Source organism: Marmota monax, unplaced genomic scaffold (genome assembly GCF_021218885.2).
Source record: "Marmota monax isolate L192 unplaced genomic scaffold, Marmota_monax_Labrador192_F-V1.1 WCK01_AAM20220418_F8-fsc00155, whole genome shotgun sequence".
NCBI lineage: Eukaryota > Metazoa > Chordata > Mammalia > Rodentia > Sciuridae > Marmota > Marmota monax.
The window spans coordinates 3,228,743-3,246,253 of NW_026694554.1; the positions used below are offsets into that span (position 1 = coordinate 3,228,743).

Consider the following 17,511-nt stretch of genomic DNA (forward strand, 5'->3'; position numbering starts at 1 on the left):
GTATAGTGGAAAGCAAAGAGAAAACAGTAGAAGAAGGGGAAATCCTACCAGCATCTTCAAGAGATACTATAGCATTAACTACATACTGACTATCAGAAAATCAATTAAATACAGAATCTTTAAACATCACAAAAGCTTGTAAAACTGCATTAAGCTCTACCTTTTGAGCTGATTGTTTGGGTACTAAAAATGTAAAAGTTTGATCAGGGGTAACTACTGCTGCTGTACCATTATTTGACCCATCAGTGAATATATTTGGAGCATTCATGATAGGTGTTTTTCTTGTCATTTTTGGAAAAATTACAGGATGCAATGACCAAAAAGACAATAAAGGATTAGATGGTAAGTGGTTATCAAATGAAACATTAGATTTGCACGTGATTATTGCCCAAGTATTTAACTCATTAGCTAACTCATCAATTTGATTTATAGTATATGGAGTAATAATTTTATTGGGAGAAATTCCAAACACTCCTTTTGCTGCTTTTATTCCTTTGAGTATTAATTGTCCTACAGCCTCAGGATACCTAGTAAGAATAGTGTTAGGAGAATAAGATAAATGTATCCATAATAATGGACCTTCTTGCCAAAATACTCCTGTAGGAATATTTTTTGTTGGTAGTACAATAAATAATAAAGGCAAACTTATATCAATTCTATCCAAATGCATATTTTCTATATATGTTTCAATGATTTTTAATGCCTTTCTTGCTTCAGGCGTTAACATTCGGGGTGAATTTGGATCTGATGGACCTTTTAGGATATCAAATAAAGGTCCCAACTCTCCTGTTGGTATACCTAAATAAGGCCTTATCCAATTTATGTCTCCTAATAACTTTTGAAAGTCATTAAGTGATTTGAGTTGATCTACTCGTATTTGAATTTTTGGTGGACGGACCATGGTTGAGGATAATAGAACTCCTAAATAATTAATTGGAAAATTTAATTGTACTTTATCTATTGCTATCTCTAGATTATAATTTTTTAATAAGTTTGTAAGTGTGGCATAACATTCTAGCAATGTGTTTTTATCTTTGTGTGCTAATAATACATCATCCATATAGTGAAATATTTGTAGTTCAGGATTTTGATTTCTAAGTGGCTGGATTACTTTGTTAACATAAATTTGACACATAGTTGGGCTGTTAGCCATCCCTTGAGGGAGTACTTTCCATTCATATCTCTGATCAGGACCTTCATGATTCAGTGCAGGGATAGTAAATGCAAAACGTGGACTATCCTCAGGATGAATTGGAATTGAAAAAAAAACAATCTTTAATATCTATAACTAAAACATACCAGGTTTTTGGCAAAGCAGACAACTGAGGAATCCCTGATTGAGCAGGTCCCATAATAACCATCTCATTATTAATGGCTCTTAAATCTTGCAATAATCTCCATTTACCAGATTTCTTTTTGATGACAAAAATGGGAGTATTATGGGGAGATACAGAAGGTTGTATATGTCCTTCTGCTAATTGTTGTTTGACCAGGTCATGGGCTGCTTGTATCTTTTCTTTAGTCAGGGGCCACTGAGGAACCCATACTGGTCTTTCTGATTTCCAAGTAATTTTTATTGTCTCAGTGGCCCTTTCTGAAAATCCAACCCATGTCTGTCTCTCCCTTGATCTATTTGTATTGGTGCTGCTATACCTTGTTCTTGTTTTTCTAATCTTTTTCCTTTCCTAAAACCTTGTCTAGTCATAATAGTGGGTGCATTTTGGTTGATGTTATTTGTTAATGTCAAACCTAATTGATCTAGGACATCTCGTCCCCATAAATTTACGGGAAGATGATCCAATACATATGGCTGTATAGTTCCTTCACATCCTTCAGGATCCTTCCAATCTAATACCATTGCACTTCTATGGGGATTAGTCGCCACTCCTAGGCCTCGAAGCGTTTGAGTGGCTTGTTGTAATGGCCAATGTTTTGGCCATTCTTGACGAGAGATGATGCTAAGGTCTGCACCTGTATCCAGTAGCCCATTAAATTCATGTCCTTGAATATTTAGTTTTAGCATGGGGCGAGAATCTAAATTTAAAGAAAGCATAGCCCAATCTACACCTGTGGAGCCTAATCCCTTGGAACCTCTTTCTACAGTACGACTGGAAAATTTATCATGTAGGCTGGGTATTATTAGTAACTGTGCTATTCTATCTCCTGGTGAAATTACTGATATACCCTTTGGAGAACTGGCTATAATTTTTATTTCACCTTCATAATCGGGATCAATTACCCCAGGACTTATCATAAGTCCTTTTAGAGTAGAAGAGCTGTGTCCCAATAATAAGCCTACTGTTCCTTTGGGAAGAGGTCCTTTCACCCCTGTGGGAATGATTTGAACTCCCATCTCTGGAGTTAGTACTGCTCTGGTGGAGGCGCAGATGTCCAACCCTGCGCTCCCTCTGGTTTGTCTGATGAGGGATCTGATGGACAATGTGTCCTGGGCACTACCCTGATGGGGTTGCTGGGTTCCTCCAGTGCTCCGTATATTTGTGGTTTTGGGCCCCGGAGCATTGGGCCCCCCTGTCCGTTTTTTGGCAATGGAGCCCGATGCCTTTCTCCACGATATCGTGGATAAACACCTGGTCCTTGTTCGTTTTTTGATAATGGAGTACCCTCTATGGTGGTTTGAGAACGGCATTCATTAGCCCAATGTCTCCCTCTACGGCATCGTGGGCAAATACCTGGTATTCTACTCCTTTGATACCTAGTTTTGTTAAACCCTCCTCCAATGGGGCAATTCCTTTTAAAATGTCCTGTTTGTTCACAATTGTAGCATGTTCTTGGCCTGGCATCTAAAGCCTGTTTTACTGCAGCTGCCACGACTTGCTCTTGTTCATTAATGTCTCTACGTAATTTAATATATGTGTTTAAATCTTCATGTTTCCATGGTCTAATGATATCTCTGCACCAACGATTCGCTTGCTCATAAGCCAGGTGTTTTAGTAATGGCATTGCTTGTTCTGTATTCCCAAAAACTCTGGTAGCTGTTTGAATAAGCCTATCTACAAATTCAGCATAAGGTTCATTAGCTCCTTGTATTACCTTAGATAATTGACCTTGTAAACCTCCATGTCCTTGTAAAGTCTTCCATGCCTTAATTGCATCTGCAGCAATTTGTGCGTATACGCCAGGATCATATGCAATTTGTTGCTGCTGATCCTCATAAGGTCCCTTTCCTAACAACATATCTAGATTTCTCTGAGGATAACCAGCTGCTGCATTTCGCCTAGCCGTCTCCTTGCAAAATTCCTCATTGGCAACCTTCCATAACAGGTATTGTCCTCCATTTAGCACAGCTTTACACATATTAGCCCAATCTGCTGGCGTCATGTTCAAGTTGTTAATGGATTCGACCAAGCTTACAGTGAAGGGTGCTTGAGGACCATAGGTTGTTACAGCCTCTTTTAGCTGCTTCACTGTTTTGAAATTTAAAACTTGGTAAAATCGCTGCCCTCCTGCCTCAAATACAGGGCATGTTAATATTTGAGATCTTGTCTCAGGATCCCAACTATCAACTGCGGGGGTTGGGGACCTCCCAGCATATGGAGGTGGCCTTGTTAGTTGGACATTTACGTCCTCTAGTGATAGAAAGGTGTTAGTAGCAGTCTCCTGTTGTAACTTTCCCCCTGATGGCTTTTTCTGTTTTACACTTTCTTTCTCTGTCTGACTAGCTTGAGAGGCCTTCTCTTTTACTTGAATCTTTTCCTCTGTCTGACTAACTTGAGAGACCTTCTCTTTTACTTGAATCATTATGTCTTCTCCTTCCTCTACCATTGTCTGAACTGAAGGCTTTGGACTAAGCAAACAAGATACGAATGTCCACAATGGCAATGTGCCAACTGGCAGAGTCCCTGGGCTTTTCTTTTCTATTCTTTTTAAATCTTCACCATGATGGTTCCATTGTGATATATTTAACAACTCCTCCTTAAAAAGCCATGGGCTACATTTTTGTATTGTATCAACGTATGCCCTGATTGTTCTTGATTTTACTGAGATGCCTCCTTCCTCTAACAATTTACTTAACACTCTTTCAGTTTGTTTTTTACTAATTTCTGATCCCGTATTTCTACTATAATACAACCTAACAAGATAACGCCTAACAAAACTGAAACTGAGTGAAACAAAATTGGAACAACACAAAATCATTATAATAGCCTCCTGAAATGTCCATCCGTCCTTTCTCCCTATCTGTTCCTCAGATGTGAGCGGTTTTTCTTCCATCTTACACATCTCCAGGGACAGGCAACTTAAAACAAAAGTGAAACAAAATAACAAAAGAAGAATCTTAAAATGGCTACCCATCCTCTCGCCCTGCCCTCAGGGGCGAGCAGTTCACTTACCCTCAGTCGCTCCCCGTGCGAGCCACCAAATACCGCAGTCTGGCTGGGCACAATCAGGAGCCACTTGTCAAAAGAAACTAACTTTATTTTTAGAACCACACACGACAAACAAAATAGTCTCTCAGGAAAAACCCTCAGAGCCTCAACTGCCACCACCGGCTTTCCCCAAGCCTCTCTCTCCCACACAAGCTTCTCCCCACCTCCCACAATCCTCCTGCTCTTGAGGCCGATTGGCTGGGTCACGTGGGCAGAGCCAAAAAAGTCCCCCAATGAGCAGCTCCGTGGTCTGAAAGGGCAGGGAAACAGTCCAATGAGCATCACCGCACAGGAGCCAATCAGCTAGATGTTGCTGGGGCCGAGGAGCCAATCAGCTAGATGTTGCTGGGGCCGCTGTGAGCCAATCATCAGCCAGCAGCTGGAAGTTTGCTGGCAGCTGGAAGTTTGCTGGGGCCCCTTTGGCTGTGGCTCTCAACAGACCTACAATTTGTGGTAATCTGTGATAGAAAACAAATTCCTTTGCTTTTGCACATCTTGCTTTTGTTGATTTCATATGTGTGTGTTTAGTAGACTGCAAATTCCTACATTCAAGGAAAAGGATTTTTAAATTTATTTTGGCATCCACTTCCCACCACAGCTATATGATGCTATTAGAGAGACTTGCCTTAACTGATAAGTTGGAGTTAATGGGAGATACAAATCCTTGACCATGAAGATACCTGGTGTTAAGCAGCAGCTACAATCATTACCACTGTCAAGTGGCTCCTTACTCCCATGTTAAAATCCAATTCCTGCATGTCTGATTCCTCCTGGACATCTTCATGTAGATGTCTCATCTGTCCCATGAACTCCATAAATCCTACTCAAAATTCCCTCTTCCAAACTTGACCCCTCCCCCTCTATATGCTAATCCTGATAATGGAAACTTGGAATTCCCACTTATCTTGGGACTTAGCATATTGTTGATTTCTGCTACTCTCTTAGCCTCCGCAGTCAATCTGTTGCCAAGTTCTCTCCATTCATCCCATCCACTCCTTTATTGGCATTGCCTGGTTCAGTATCTCTCACCTAAAATGCTGCGAGAGTAGGCTAGCTGCTCTCCTGGGGCCAATCTCTGATTAGCACAGCTCTAATGATGTCATTTTCCTGTTCAACCACCTTCTAAGGAATCCATTAGCTTGAAATTCAAAACTGTCCATGACTTAAGCCTACCTTTCTCATATTTTCTATAATTATTAAATGAGCATTTTTCCCACCTTCTAAATTATTTTGAATTGACCTTTAAAAACTCTTCTTTAAAAATGTTATTGCTTTTGCAGGTCCACGTACTAACTGTGACTCCTCCCTGAAACCTGCAGCTTTTCCACGCACATCTTACTGTTATTTTCACTCCAGATCCACTATCCTTCCAATTCTCTGCAGTCGGATACCTTGGACTCTTCTGAACATATACTAGCTGCTTGGCTTGTTGAACTGCCAAGGGGGAAATGTGGTTCCAGAGCCAAATTGTGAGTGCCCAGAACTAAAACAAACAAACAAAACAAACAAACAAAAAACATATTGTACTTGCCTTAAGCTCCCATTCTCTCCCTGAGGACACAAAATGGCATTTTATTTGGCTTTGGGGTAATCACTGACCCCTAAATGTTAGGATCACAATCCTGAACATTCATTCTATATAAAAGGGACCCAGGGCCTCCTTTCATAGTCAAGGCGGATTTATTCTTTTGCTTTTCCACGATCTTAACCAATTCCCCACCCCCACCCCACCTCACCCCCCCAGCACCCCCCACTCCCACCCCCGCACCCCCCACTCCCCCCCCCCGCACCCCCCCCCCCCCCCCCCCCCGCACACTCCCATCCGGGTCTCCTAAATCTGCCTGGGATTGTACCCTAGAGTTCCCGCTTTTTGAGAACCGGTTTTGCCTCCGCCCACTGCTACTTCCACTAGTTTGGGATTTGGTGATCTTCTCCTCTCCTCTCCTCCTTTCCCCACCCCAGCCATAGTGTGCACTTTAATAAATGATATGGTCTTAAAAGAAAAAGGAGGAAAAAAAGCAGAAAACTTCCCAGGGTTCGTCTTCAAATTGGCAAGTAGAGACAGACCCGTTCCACCACTAAATCCTTGTGAATTGTAGGCTTCGTTTGCCCCGAAGCTTGCCTCTCACCCTTGACCATCCAGGAACCACTCCCTGCTTCCTAGCTGGGATTTAATGACATAAGCAACTTTCGCTCTCCCCCCGCCCCCGGCTCGTGTTGGTACGGCCTGTCCGGCGTAAGGCGTTCCACCCCCCCCCCCTTTTCCTTTCAGGTTGGTTCAGCCCCCGTATACTCCGGGGTGGTGCTTAGCCGGCGCCAGACCGACCCTCGACTTCGGAGAGGCAGTGCTGTTCCTCTGGGTGCTTCCTCCACATCTTCTTCAGCTTCTTCGGTCTCCTTGGCCTCCTTACCGACCGCGGGGACCCGAGACTCTGGTGTATGCCCCACCTCTGACCCTGCTAGAGATATGTCCACCCCGGCTCGGCGGCGCCTCATGCGGGACTTCAAGAGGTAAACCGTCGGGGATAGCGGAGGCCGTGGTCTGCCCGCCGGGGCACAGGGCGGGTCCCGAGGCGGACCGGGTCGGGTGGGGTAAAGGTAGCGGAGGGCGGACGCGAGTGCCGGACTCGGGGGCCCCTGTCTGTGTCTCTAAAGGTTGCAGGAGGATCCTCCAGCTGGAGTCAGTGGGGCTCCGTCCGAGAACAACATAATGGTTTGGAACGCGGTCATTTTTGGGTGAGTCTGCGTTCCCGGTGCTGGCGAGGGATCGGGGAAACCAGCCGTCTCAGTGTGCTTTCCGGGTCAGGCCCCTTAAGAAGGCGGAGGGTGAAAGGGAAAATGTTTGGGTTTGGTCGGGCCTAGGCGCCACCCCGGAGCCTGTGCCTCGATTAGTTTGGTTCCCGCTGCCGGGGGAACCGTTGGGAGTTCTAGGGGGGCGGGGTGGGGAGTGGTGGAGGTTAGGCGCGGCGGCCTGCACTGTGTTTCTGAGCCCAAAATGTGTACTTGTAGTGGTTTTCAACCTAGGCAGCCGGTGGTTGACCAGAGATAGGGATGGCAGACCTTGGATGGCCATCCCCTTAAAATGAACCGGGAGAAGGGAACCCTTTAAGCGGGAACTGACTAGTTTTCTCTGTGTTGCAGGCCTGAAGGGACCCCATTTGAGGATGGTAAGAGAATTTCTTTACCCACCTTTCAGGAGCTTGATCAGCTGGGGAAGGGGTTTCCAGTCATCCTGCAAGTGCCTCCTACTTAGGAATCTGCTTCTGCCTACTAAAGGCTTGAGTGGAATCCAATGTGTGGCAGGTTGTTTTAGAACTTGTCTGCTTAACTAGATTTGCACCTTTTCTCTTGCTTTCTTTTAAAAACAATCTGAGTAAGGCGATCACTTGTTAAAAGGAGTATCATAGCACTGGTACTAAGAATTTTGAGATTTGGGCTGTGATCCTGGCAAATTCAGCTCTTCATTAGAAATACTGAATTAATATGAAGCCAACCAGTTGCTGACAATCAGCAGAGACCCCTAAAGATCATCTAGTTCAGAATTCTATCCCAAGGGCAGGAATTGTATTCAGGAGGTGCTTAATATGTGTGTGTTGGATGCTGACTGGATTCAAGAATCCCTTACACATAATTATCTGTCTTACGTTGAATGCCTGCCAGCCTCACTACTCTAAGACGGTCTTAAATGCCTAATTTCAGTATAATATTGTTTCTTGATTTTAAATGAATTTGTAGTGTGTGCTTTTCATCAAGACTTTATGATCACTACTCAAGGCAGCTTCAGAATTGCGGTTAGCCTTAATTGTACCCTCTTGACCAGTGTCCAGCTTATTTGAAGGTACTACATATACCAATAGGCACATATTTTTAAAAGTTATTTAGGTTTAATGTTTAAAAACACAAATGTTAATTGCTCTTTAAATACTCTTTATTTTGAGGGCTGTGGATGTGGCTTAGTGGTAGATTGCTTGCCTGGTATGTGTGAGGCCCTTGGTTTGATCTCCAGCACTGCAAAGAATTAAAAACTTTCTATTTTGAGATAATTACATATGCACTTGGAAGAACTACTATGTAGAGACCCTGTATATCTTTCATTTATCTCCCCAATAAACCCCTGTTTGGTAACATCTTGAATGACTATACTACAATATCACAATCAGGAAATTGATAGTGATATAATTTTACATGTACTCAATTGTGTGTGTGTGTGCTTGTGTGTTTAGTTATTGTTCTTTGAAAGTTTAATACATTTAAAAGATGATTAATATTAAACATATTTGAGCTCATGAAATTCTTTATTTTACATATTTTTAAAAACAAAAGAATCTTTTATTTTCTCAATGATTTATCTTCCTTTGGTCACATAGCATGCATACACACACACACACTCACACACACCCTTCAGTTTGAAGATGGGAACAAAAACATTTCTGCAAACTACATAAAATAAACTTATGTCATGGAGTGGATTGCTTTTTGATGCTGCCAGTCCCCAAAATGCTGTGAGGTAAGTCGAGATCAACCAGTTTGATAATTTGCCTCAAATACTGAGATTTCCTTAGGAAACTGGACAGTCACCTGAATACTTTTAGCTTATGTTCTACTTTACCCCCTGGGTAAATAGCACTGTTCTTCAGTGCTTTGATAAAAAGATATGATAGGAGGGAGGGAGGGAGCCTAAGGACATATTACTTTGGTGCAGTTAATCATTTGAACTGATTGGTGCAAGAACTAGCTAGATTTAATTTTTCTCTACTAGATTAGTGCTAGTTTTGTTTTGCACTGAGGATTGAATCCGGGGATGCTTAACCACTGAACTATATCCCTTTTTATTTTTTGAGACAGGGTCTTGCTAGGTTGTTTAGGACCTCACTGAGTTGCTAAGGCTGGTCTTGAAGTTGTGATCCTCCTGTCCTAGCCTCTGGAGTCACTGGGATTACAGATATGTGCCACCACTCCTGGCTGGTGCTAATTTTTTTACACTTAAGCTTTGCATGCAGATTAACTGTTTTTGCTTCAGGTCTAGTAGGCTGTGTTTTCATTGTCTTTTTCCCTCATTTTATTCAGACTGTTTTATGCTAGGCACAGTTTATTAATAATACATTTGCTGGAGGTTGGCTACTTAAAATTTCAAGGGTGCTTCTCTTGTTTTAAGTGGTATGAATTGAAAAGGTACTTATGGAATCCATTATCTACCTGGACCGTCCCTTTTGACATTACTGACTCTATTTTTGATGATGTGTATCTCCATTCTGGCATTACTGAAAGGAATTACTCAGGCTAAATGACAGTAGCCTTCTTAGATTCATTCTGTCAAAGAGTCTGATCTCCACAGATGCCTAGAACTTGCTGTAAAAAATATGTTTGACTATTTTATGAATACCCCTATTTATAGTTGGGGAATTTATAGTTAAGGAAAAGACTGATAGGGATAAGTAAACGTAGTTGACTTTATTATTTCCAATGTGTTTATACATATTAAGAACCCTCAAACTACTTTTGCTTCTTCCTGTAAACCATTCACACATGTAGAAGTTTCTGGGACAGCCAGGCCCTAAATAGAGGAAATCTTAAGGAATTCTTAAAGGTAGTTTGACTTGACTTCATGTAATTAAAGTAAGATAATATGTTCTGAAGAACTTATACTACCAAAACATTGGGTTGAAATACTTCCTCATCAAAATGTCTTGGTATATATTAGTGAATACAAATTATAGAATATAATATTCATCATATCATCTAAAAATTGTTAATAGACATGGTAAGGTACTGTATTTGCTTTCATAATACATGTGTTCTTAAGAAGTCAAATGTAAATCTATTTTTTTTAATGAAATCAGAGTCCACTCAGGGTGTTCTTCAAATAAATCCTGTGATGAAAGAGTTTAGGGTATTATCTTAAAAATCATAATTTTCAGTTATCAAAAAAAATTTAAATTACATGTGCTTTACCTTGCCCTTGGGCAAAGTCACAGAGTACTAGCCAAATGGCAGAAAATACCTGCAGGGGGTTTTTCTTTGGCCAAACATGTATTTTCAAAAATTTGGATTTGTGTATATTTTTATGCAAAACATACAATCTCTAGTTCAATCCTGTCAGTCTTTATTGCCATATACTAGCCATTTAACACATTCATACAATTTTCCTGTTCTTTTTTTTAATATTTATTTTTTAGTTTTAGGTGGACACAATGTCTTTATTTTATTTTTATGTGGTGCTGAGAATCGAACCTAGTGCCTCACACATTCTAGGCGAGCGCGCTACCACTTGAGCCACATCCCCAGCCCTTTTTTTAATATTTATTTTTTAGTTTTAGGTTCCTGTTCTTTATGTATAGATGGATTGTTACTTTCCCTACAATATTTTGGCTTCCTCAAAACATTGAATAATAATGAACAAAACCAGTAGAAATTGGGTACAACAGTGATGAGGCCCAAGTTTTCAGTTATTTTAAAGCCTACCCTTCTAAATACTTTGAGAGTAAGCTGTAATTTCAAATTGTATACTATTAATTCTGAGAGTTTTGAATTTCATAACATTTGTCTAGGTCTTAGGAATTGCACTGAGGGTTGTACTAAAGAGGGTGTGACATTAAACAGTGTGGCTAAAAGTATGAAATACCCCCTTTCTAATGTGTACATTCAATAAGAATTTGGTTTTAACTTATGTACAGGTAGACATAAACAGGTTGCTTTACTTCTCAATATTAAAAGCTGTTTTAAAAGGTGTTTGATATACTTCTTATTGAACTTCTAGGCAAGTGTTAGGCAGAAAGCTCAAGTCAAGGAATTTGTGAGCCAACAACATGTATATTCAACTTGCATTTAACCGTGAGAGTTTGCTGTATGCCAGAAAGCAAGCACTATTTGATATCTGAATTCATTAACTGTGTATTTCTTACTGAGATTTAAGACTTTAGAATTATAGTTAAAATAATTTCCTATGTTTATGGAGCACTTAATTTTGTGGCACTATGCATATTTACCTTGTTTAAAGTAAAGCTCAGTAATGCTGTGGTGAGTGGTGACTGCTACTATTAACCTCACTTTACATATGAAGACTTTCCAGTTTATTCTTATTTACTTTGGTGGTGCTGGAGATTGAACCCAGGGCTTTGTACATGCTAGGCAAGCACTCTACCTCTGAGCTCCATCCCCAGCCCAAGGAACTTGAGGTTTAGTCAAGTTGAACACCGTCCCTGAGGTTTCACAGCTAGTTAGTAGCAAAGCAAGGACTTGTGCCCAGGTCTGTCTGACTACAAATTTTGTACTTTTACAAACGCTGTGCTCTTCTGATTTTGCTTATGCTTTCCTAATGTTAGGTTTTACCACCTTTAGAGATCATATTTAATGATAGTCTTGATTTAAGGTATGCTGTGAAGTCTGCCCAACTTTAGAGCAATTTCTTGGTTATCATTCACTTACCTATACTTTAACCAGATTTCAGCATTGATCTTGATGTCTTTACACTTGAGATACAAAAGCTGAATGTTTTGACTCTTTACCACTCCCACTTTTCCTGCATGTTATATTTTCAGTCCTACTGAAAAGGAAGGACTGTGCTTTCTTCCTCAAAAGGAGGAAGACTTAATGACCAGGTGGTGATAAAGGTGGAGTATGTTCTGATGGACTATGGTATGTTTGTCCATTCCATAATATTTTACTTTTTGTCCTTAGTTATAATACATAGTATCCTCATATATGGCTTCCAAAATCAAATAGTTTTTGGAGTGACAATAATTTGGGGGATATAACATGTTCATATGTTGCATTTATTTTGCAGCGCTGAGGATGGAACTCGGGGCATTGCACAGACATGCTAGGCAAGCACTGTTCCACTGAGCTTACCCATCCCCCAACGCTGTTTCAGTTTAAAGTATTCTGAATTTTGGGACACATGTTCATACCAAGGGCAACTTTGTTAGCAAATTGTTTCCTATGAGCTTTGTAATAGGAAAACATTTTGGGATTGTTATGTTATAGATAACAGCAGTAGAATGGAGATAGTATTCTTTTTTTCTTAAGCAGTAATAAACTTACTAATGGGAACAAGGAGAAAATAAATTGCTGACTCTGAAGGAGCCAGTAATAAGTTATGCTCTGTCTAAACTAGGTCCATTGTATTATAATAAATAATTTATTAAATGGACTAGATTAACATTAGTAGAACATGCATTCCCTTATACCAGATAATAACTTCAGTCTTTCGGAAGTTTACTTGAAGAGATTTTAGTCAGGTTGTCCGATTGTGTTCTTGAAATTATTTAACAAACCCAATTTAACGTTTTGAAGGAGATGATCTCCCCAGATCAAAATATCATACAATTCTTGAGTAAGATCCAATTTGTCTATAACTTAGTATGTTTTAGGACCTCCTTTGGGACTTTAGGGTAACACATATTCAAGACAAGTAATTTATTTTCAATAGTAGTAAACCAAACAAATATCATGAGAAAAAATAGGTTTGTAGAAGTTATGAGTGTGATATAAAGCAAATGTAATTTTTAAATGGTTTCTGCCATAAATTCCCTACATTAGTGTGAATAATTAACTTGATTTTATAGTGAAGTACTTTATGAGTCATACTGAAGAGTTTTAGAGAGGGGCTATGAAGTCTGTTCTTAGATTCAATTAAATTTTCATTATATAGTCACTATTAAATGAAAAGGGACCATTGAACACTTTTATACTTATATTCCCTTAATTTTAAAAACAACTTGATTATAGACTTGTATTTCTAGCATTGGTTTTTGACTCTTTGTGCTTCTATTCTTCCTAGTACATTTAAAATCACTGGAGAATTAAAGATGGCAGCTGAATTTGAAGTCTTTCAGTCTTCTAAAGGAAAAACGCAAAATTTGGGGGCCAGTTTTTTATCATTTTATTTTAAGCATATTTCCAAAATGCAGTGACCAAAGTTATCCTGCAGACAGTAATTTTGAATTCATGATGGAGGTATTTTAGTTTGGGAGAGAATAATGGCAAAACAAAAAAAATCACCTTTGGGTGGTGGTTTTTAGAATATCTGTCCTTCTTTAGAGCAATTAATAGAGATGTATTTCTTACCTGATCTGTCTTTCCTCTTTACATCTTTGCATTATTTCAATTAATACTTGAAAAAACTTACATTGTATTAAATAAAGTACTGTTTAACAAAGTGATAAATACATTTTCTTAATCCTTTCTTTTCTAACTACAGGAACATTTAAACTTACAATAGAATTCACTGAAGAATATCCGAATAAACCACCTACTGTTAGATTTGTCTCTAAGATGTTTCATCCAAATGGCAAGTATCACTTTTGATAGTGTTTTAAATGATTGCAATGTTTATTGTGGTGGTATTCAACATTTCCTGTTTATTTATCTATAGTACTTGGGTATTTGCTTAGGCATCTTGCCGTTTCCTGAAATTTGAACTCAGTCCCTTGCCATCTTGATCTGTAATCATAGAATTGAAGCAGTGAAGGTACTTTCCCTTGTTTAGAGGTTAAGCACCTCATAATTTTAACAATTTGTCATTTACTTATTAAACAAAAATAAGGATGCTATTGAAGTTTCCTTTTAATGCTAGGTCACATTGGGGTAACCATGTGTTGTGATTATCATTCCTAGCATGTAGAACAATAATTTTCAACTTTGGATGCATGTCAGAATTACCACAAAGTATGAAAAATACAGATGCCCAAACCCACTCCAACCTACTGAATATTAGATCCTATTGTTGAAATATTGTTGGAAAAGTGCTATAGTTCTGTAAGATTCCAACTTTTTTGCTTTTTTTCCCCTAGTAGTAAGTTTAGAATAGCTTGCCTTTTTATTTAGACTATTAAAGTATTTTTCATGGTATCAGATGTTTTTTACCTTTGAGACAAGATGAAATCTTGTGAACTCTGAGCTACCTTTTACCATTCACACAGGAGATGTAGTTTACTCTCATTGGGAAGTTAAAGATGGCAGCAGATTGAAATAGGACTTTGAGGAATGAATGAATAGAATGAATTTCCCACAATTGTATGGCTATATAGAGACCCTGTTAGAAACTGTGTATGATTTTCTGCATAATAAGGCAGTCTTCAGAAGAAGGAACATGAAATTTCTTTCAGTTTTGTACCAATCACTTTTGATATCCCCGATCATCCTGATTATTTCACTAGTAATGATTATGATTCATCTTTTTAGGCAGTTAGCTAGGAAGCAGCCTTGGAATCTTTTTAAGCTTCAAAAGCAAAGTATTGCTTTTGACTATTTCTGTCTTGACTATAACGTTAAAACTTTCGTGGTCTTATGTTTAACGTTCTTGTTTCTGTGCTTAGTCTATGCAGATGGTAGTATATGTCTGGATATACTTCAGAACCGTTGGAGTCCAACCTATGATGTGTCTTCCATTTTAACATCCATACAGGTGAATTTTTCCTCAATGTGACTGTGACCTTTGAAGTGTTTACAAGTTGTTTTTCGAAAGTCATGACTTAAGACCTTTTTATTTATATTTGGTTAAAGCTTATTTTACAGGTAAAAGGTAGGCCTTTAAGACCCCAAATCAACAGAAAGCCCTGCCACATGTATGCCTAGCTACTCATGTATTTGCTTAACTACTCACAATTAATGTAACTCTAGGTTAGTACAGTTATGTTAAAAAGACAGCAAATTTAGTAGTTCCTTGGGACATTTCCATTGTTATTACCTGAAAAAATAGCTGTTTGTCCTGAACACATAACTTTTTGCATTAAGGAACTGATATTTAATTTTTTTCTCCATAGTCTCTATTGGATGAACCCAATCCCAATAGTCCTGCAAACAGCCAAGCTGCTCAGCTGTACCAGGAGAACAAGCGGGAATATGAAAAGCGTGTTTCTGCCATAGTAGAACAGAGCTGGCGCGACTGTTGACTGAAGGTGGAACAAAGGAAGAGGCTGGGCATAAGAAAAATATATATTGATGTGTTTATCACCTTCTTATTCCTCAATGTCATTACATTTACTTTATTAAAAGCAAAATAGCTGTTCTGCTGTTTCCATCTTCCCTTGCCAAGCTTTTCCTACCCCTTCTACTCTCTTGTTGAACATCAGAAAACACCCTCTATGAAATCAAATGTACTGTACCTGGGTTACTTGCAAAAATTACTAATGCTTAATTTTTTTGTTGTTGTTGTATCTCATCTCCAGTCTTCGGGCATTTATTTGTGTTACTGTACTTTACACTAAGCTTTTAAGATGCATTGTTATACAAATGGTTCTTATGTATAGTTTGAAGACCAGGATGTTATTTTTAACAGAATGATTACCAAAGTGTTTCATACTGGCTGGTCCTTCCCTTGTGTTGGGACTTTGATGTGAATGTGTTTAGAATACAGCCAGCCTGTTTGAGGACAGGGAAACAAATCCACTGTAAACAGTTCTTTGATGCTAATATCTTGTAATATGAATTACAAGATGGTATTTACTGGTAGAAAATGTTGGAAGGCTTCAGCCAAGGGAGCGCAGCAGGAACTGACATCTACTCCTAGCAAGATACTAACAGTTCACACATGTTAGGTTTCAGAATATTGGTCTTCTAAGGTTTCTTTTGTTTTGTTTTTTTTCTTAAAGAGGTGTAGGAGCAAAGGAATGGAAACAATCAACAGTTTTTGAGCTAGGGAAAGGTGAAAATCCTTTCATATTTTTAAAGGAGAAGTGTTGCCCTAGAAAAACAAACTTACAATCCTCCATCTTGTTTTTTAGTTTTAATTCAAGGGCACATATATGTGGCAAACTATTTTCCACTGAAATCTTGAGTTATTGCTGCATGCTTCAGTTTCTTCTCGTTCAGTGTTATGAGAACCTTAAAGCCTATGTCTACAATCTTTTTTGGATATTTACACTTTTAGATATACAAAGCTTATAAGTGAGTTGTCTAATGTTTCATTGTTACCTTTTTGGATTTATTGCTATTTGAAATCTAATGTTGCACAAGTAACCCATGTAAAAAAATGTACATTTTTCAAAACTTGTAAATAAAAATAAGCTTAAAATTTTGTTGTTGAGGTGTATTTTAGCTTAGTATGAACTTCTGGCATTAATTTCTTTTGGGATCTCATATATAGTCATTTCCTCCTATTAAATAAATATTATGGTATTACAGTATACTATTTCTGGGGGTGGGTAAAAAGTAGACACTGTTGGAGAAAACCATATTAACGTTTAAAAAAAAATTTCACAGAATAGAAAATTATCAAAAAGTTCCTCCAGTGTATGTTATGGCCAACTAAGGGAACAAAATTGTCATAAGGGAAGAGAATACACAAACCTGGGGGTTTACCAAGAGACTTAAGATCTAACTTGTTGATCCTGACATTCTACCTCTTAAAAAGCCCTAGCTTAAAAAGAAATAGTACCAAACTATTATTTAAAATGGTGTTTTAAAGCTCATGTAAAGTTTGGGAGTATAGGTGTCCTCTCTCATATTTTAACATAATTGCTTTCTTCTGAGGAGCAACTCCTCTCATTTTAAAGAGATGAGGACAATGACTTCCTGAATACTACAGTGTCTTAGTATTTGTTGGGGAGGTAAAGGAAATTAAGTCCTTACGTTCGTAGCCCATTCGTCATTTTAGACAATGCATATTTAAAAAAGCTTAGTGTAGGGCAGCTCCATCTGCACTGAACACACTAATTGAATTGTTTGTCTAGGAGCAATGTCCTTATATGTGCTTAATATTTTCCCTCAGGTTCATTTCTGAGGCCTAATCCCATTAGTCTTTTATTTGGTGGATAGTTCAACATTTAATTAATTTGGTATCCTAGTGTGGCTGGGTAGCCTAAATATTACAGTTAGTCATATTAGAAAAAAATTAGGATGAGACTGGGAATGGGCAGACTTGGTAGCATTTCATTTCGTATATCTCCTGAAAAACACTATTCTCAATCTAATTCACGGGATAATCCTTTTAAAACCTTATAACAGAGCCAACAACCTGACCTCTCAAAACATCATATCTGTGGTCAAAGACACCATTACTACCCATTTGAATAATGTTAATTGCCTTTTTTCCTCTTTTCAACTGTTAACACCACAGGCTGCCTGCATGTTAGAATTATAACAAAGTTAACTAAAAAACAGACATGCAAGATCCCTTTATCAAACT

At 38.7% G+C, this 17,511-nt stretch overlaps 2 protein-coding genes across 4 annotated transcripts; one reads left to right on the forward strand and one right to left on the reverse strand.

Annotated features, from left to right (window-relative positions):
• Positions 1-443: 443 nt before the first annotated feature.
• Positions 444-6,545, reverse strand: LOC131423269 (endogenous retrovirus group K member 21 Gag polyprotein-like). 3 transcript variants are annotated; one of them, XM_058571677.1, is made up of 3 exons: positions 6,239-6,541; positions 5,718-5,868; positions 444-5,422 (listed from the first exon to the last, which is right to left on the reverse strand). In XM_058571677.1, exon 3 carries the CDS (start codon positions 4,309-4,311, stop codon positions 2,362-2,364), a length of 1,950 nt encoding a protein of 649 aa, XP_058427660.1. In that variant the 5' UTR covers positions 4,312-5,422; positions 5,718-5,868; positions 6,239-6,541; the 3' UTR covers positions 444-2,361. The 3 variants fall into 3 exon arrangements, with proteins under 3 accessions (XP_058427660.1, XP_058427659.1, XP_058427658.1); XM_058571676.1 differs by having other exon boundaries at positions 444-5,868; positions 6,453-6,545; XM_058571675.1 differs by having other exon boundaries at positions 444-5,868.
• A 113-nt stretch (positions 6,546-6,658) lies between these two features.
• Positions 6,659-16,401, forward strand: Ube2a (ubiquitin conjugating enzyme E2 A). The gene is made up of 6 exons (XM_046420903.2): positions 6,659-6,896; positions 7,041-7,121; positions 7,527-7,552; positions 13,585-13,674; positions 14,702-14,790; positions 15,149-16,401. Exons 1-6 carry the CDS (start codon positions 6,853-6,855, stop codon positions 15,275-15,277), a joined length of 459 nt encoding a protein of 152 aa, XP_046276859.1. The 5' UTR covers positions 6,659-6,852; the 3' UTR covers positions 15,278-16,401.
• Positions 16,402-17,511: the final 1,110 nt, after the last annotated feature.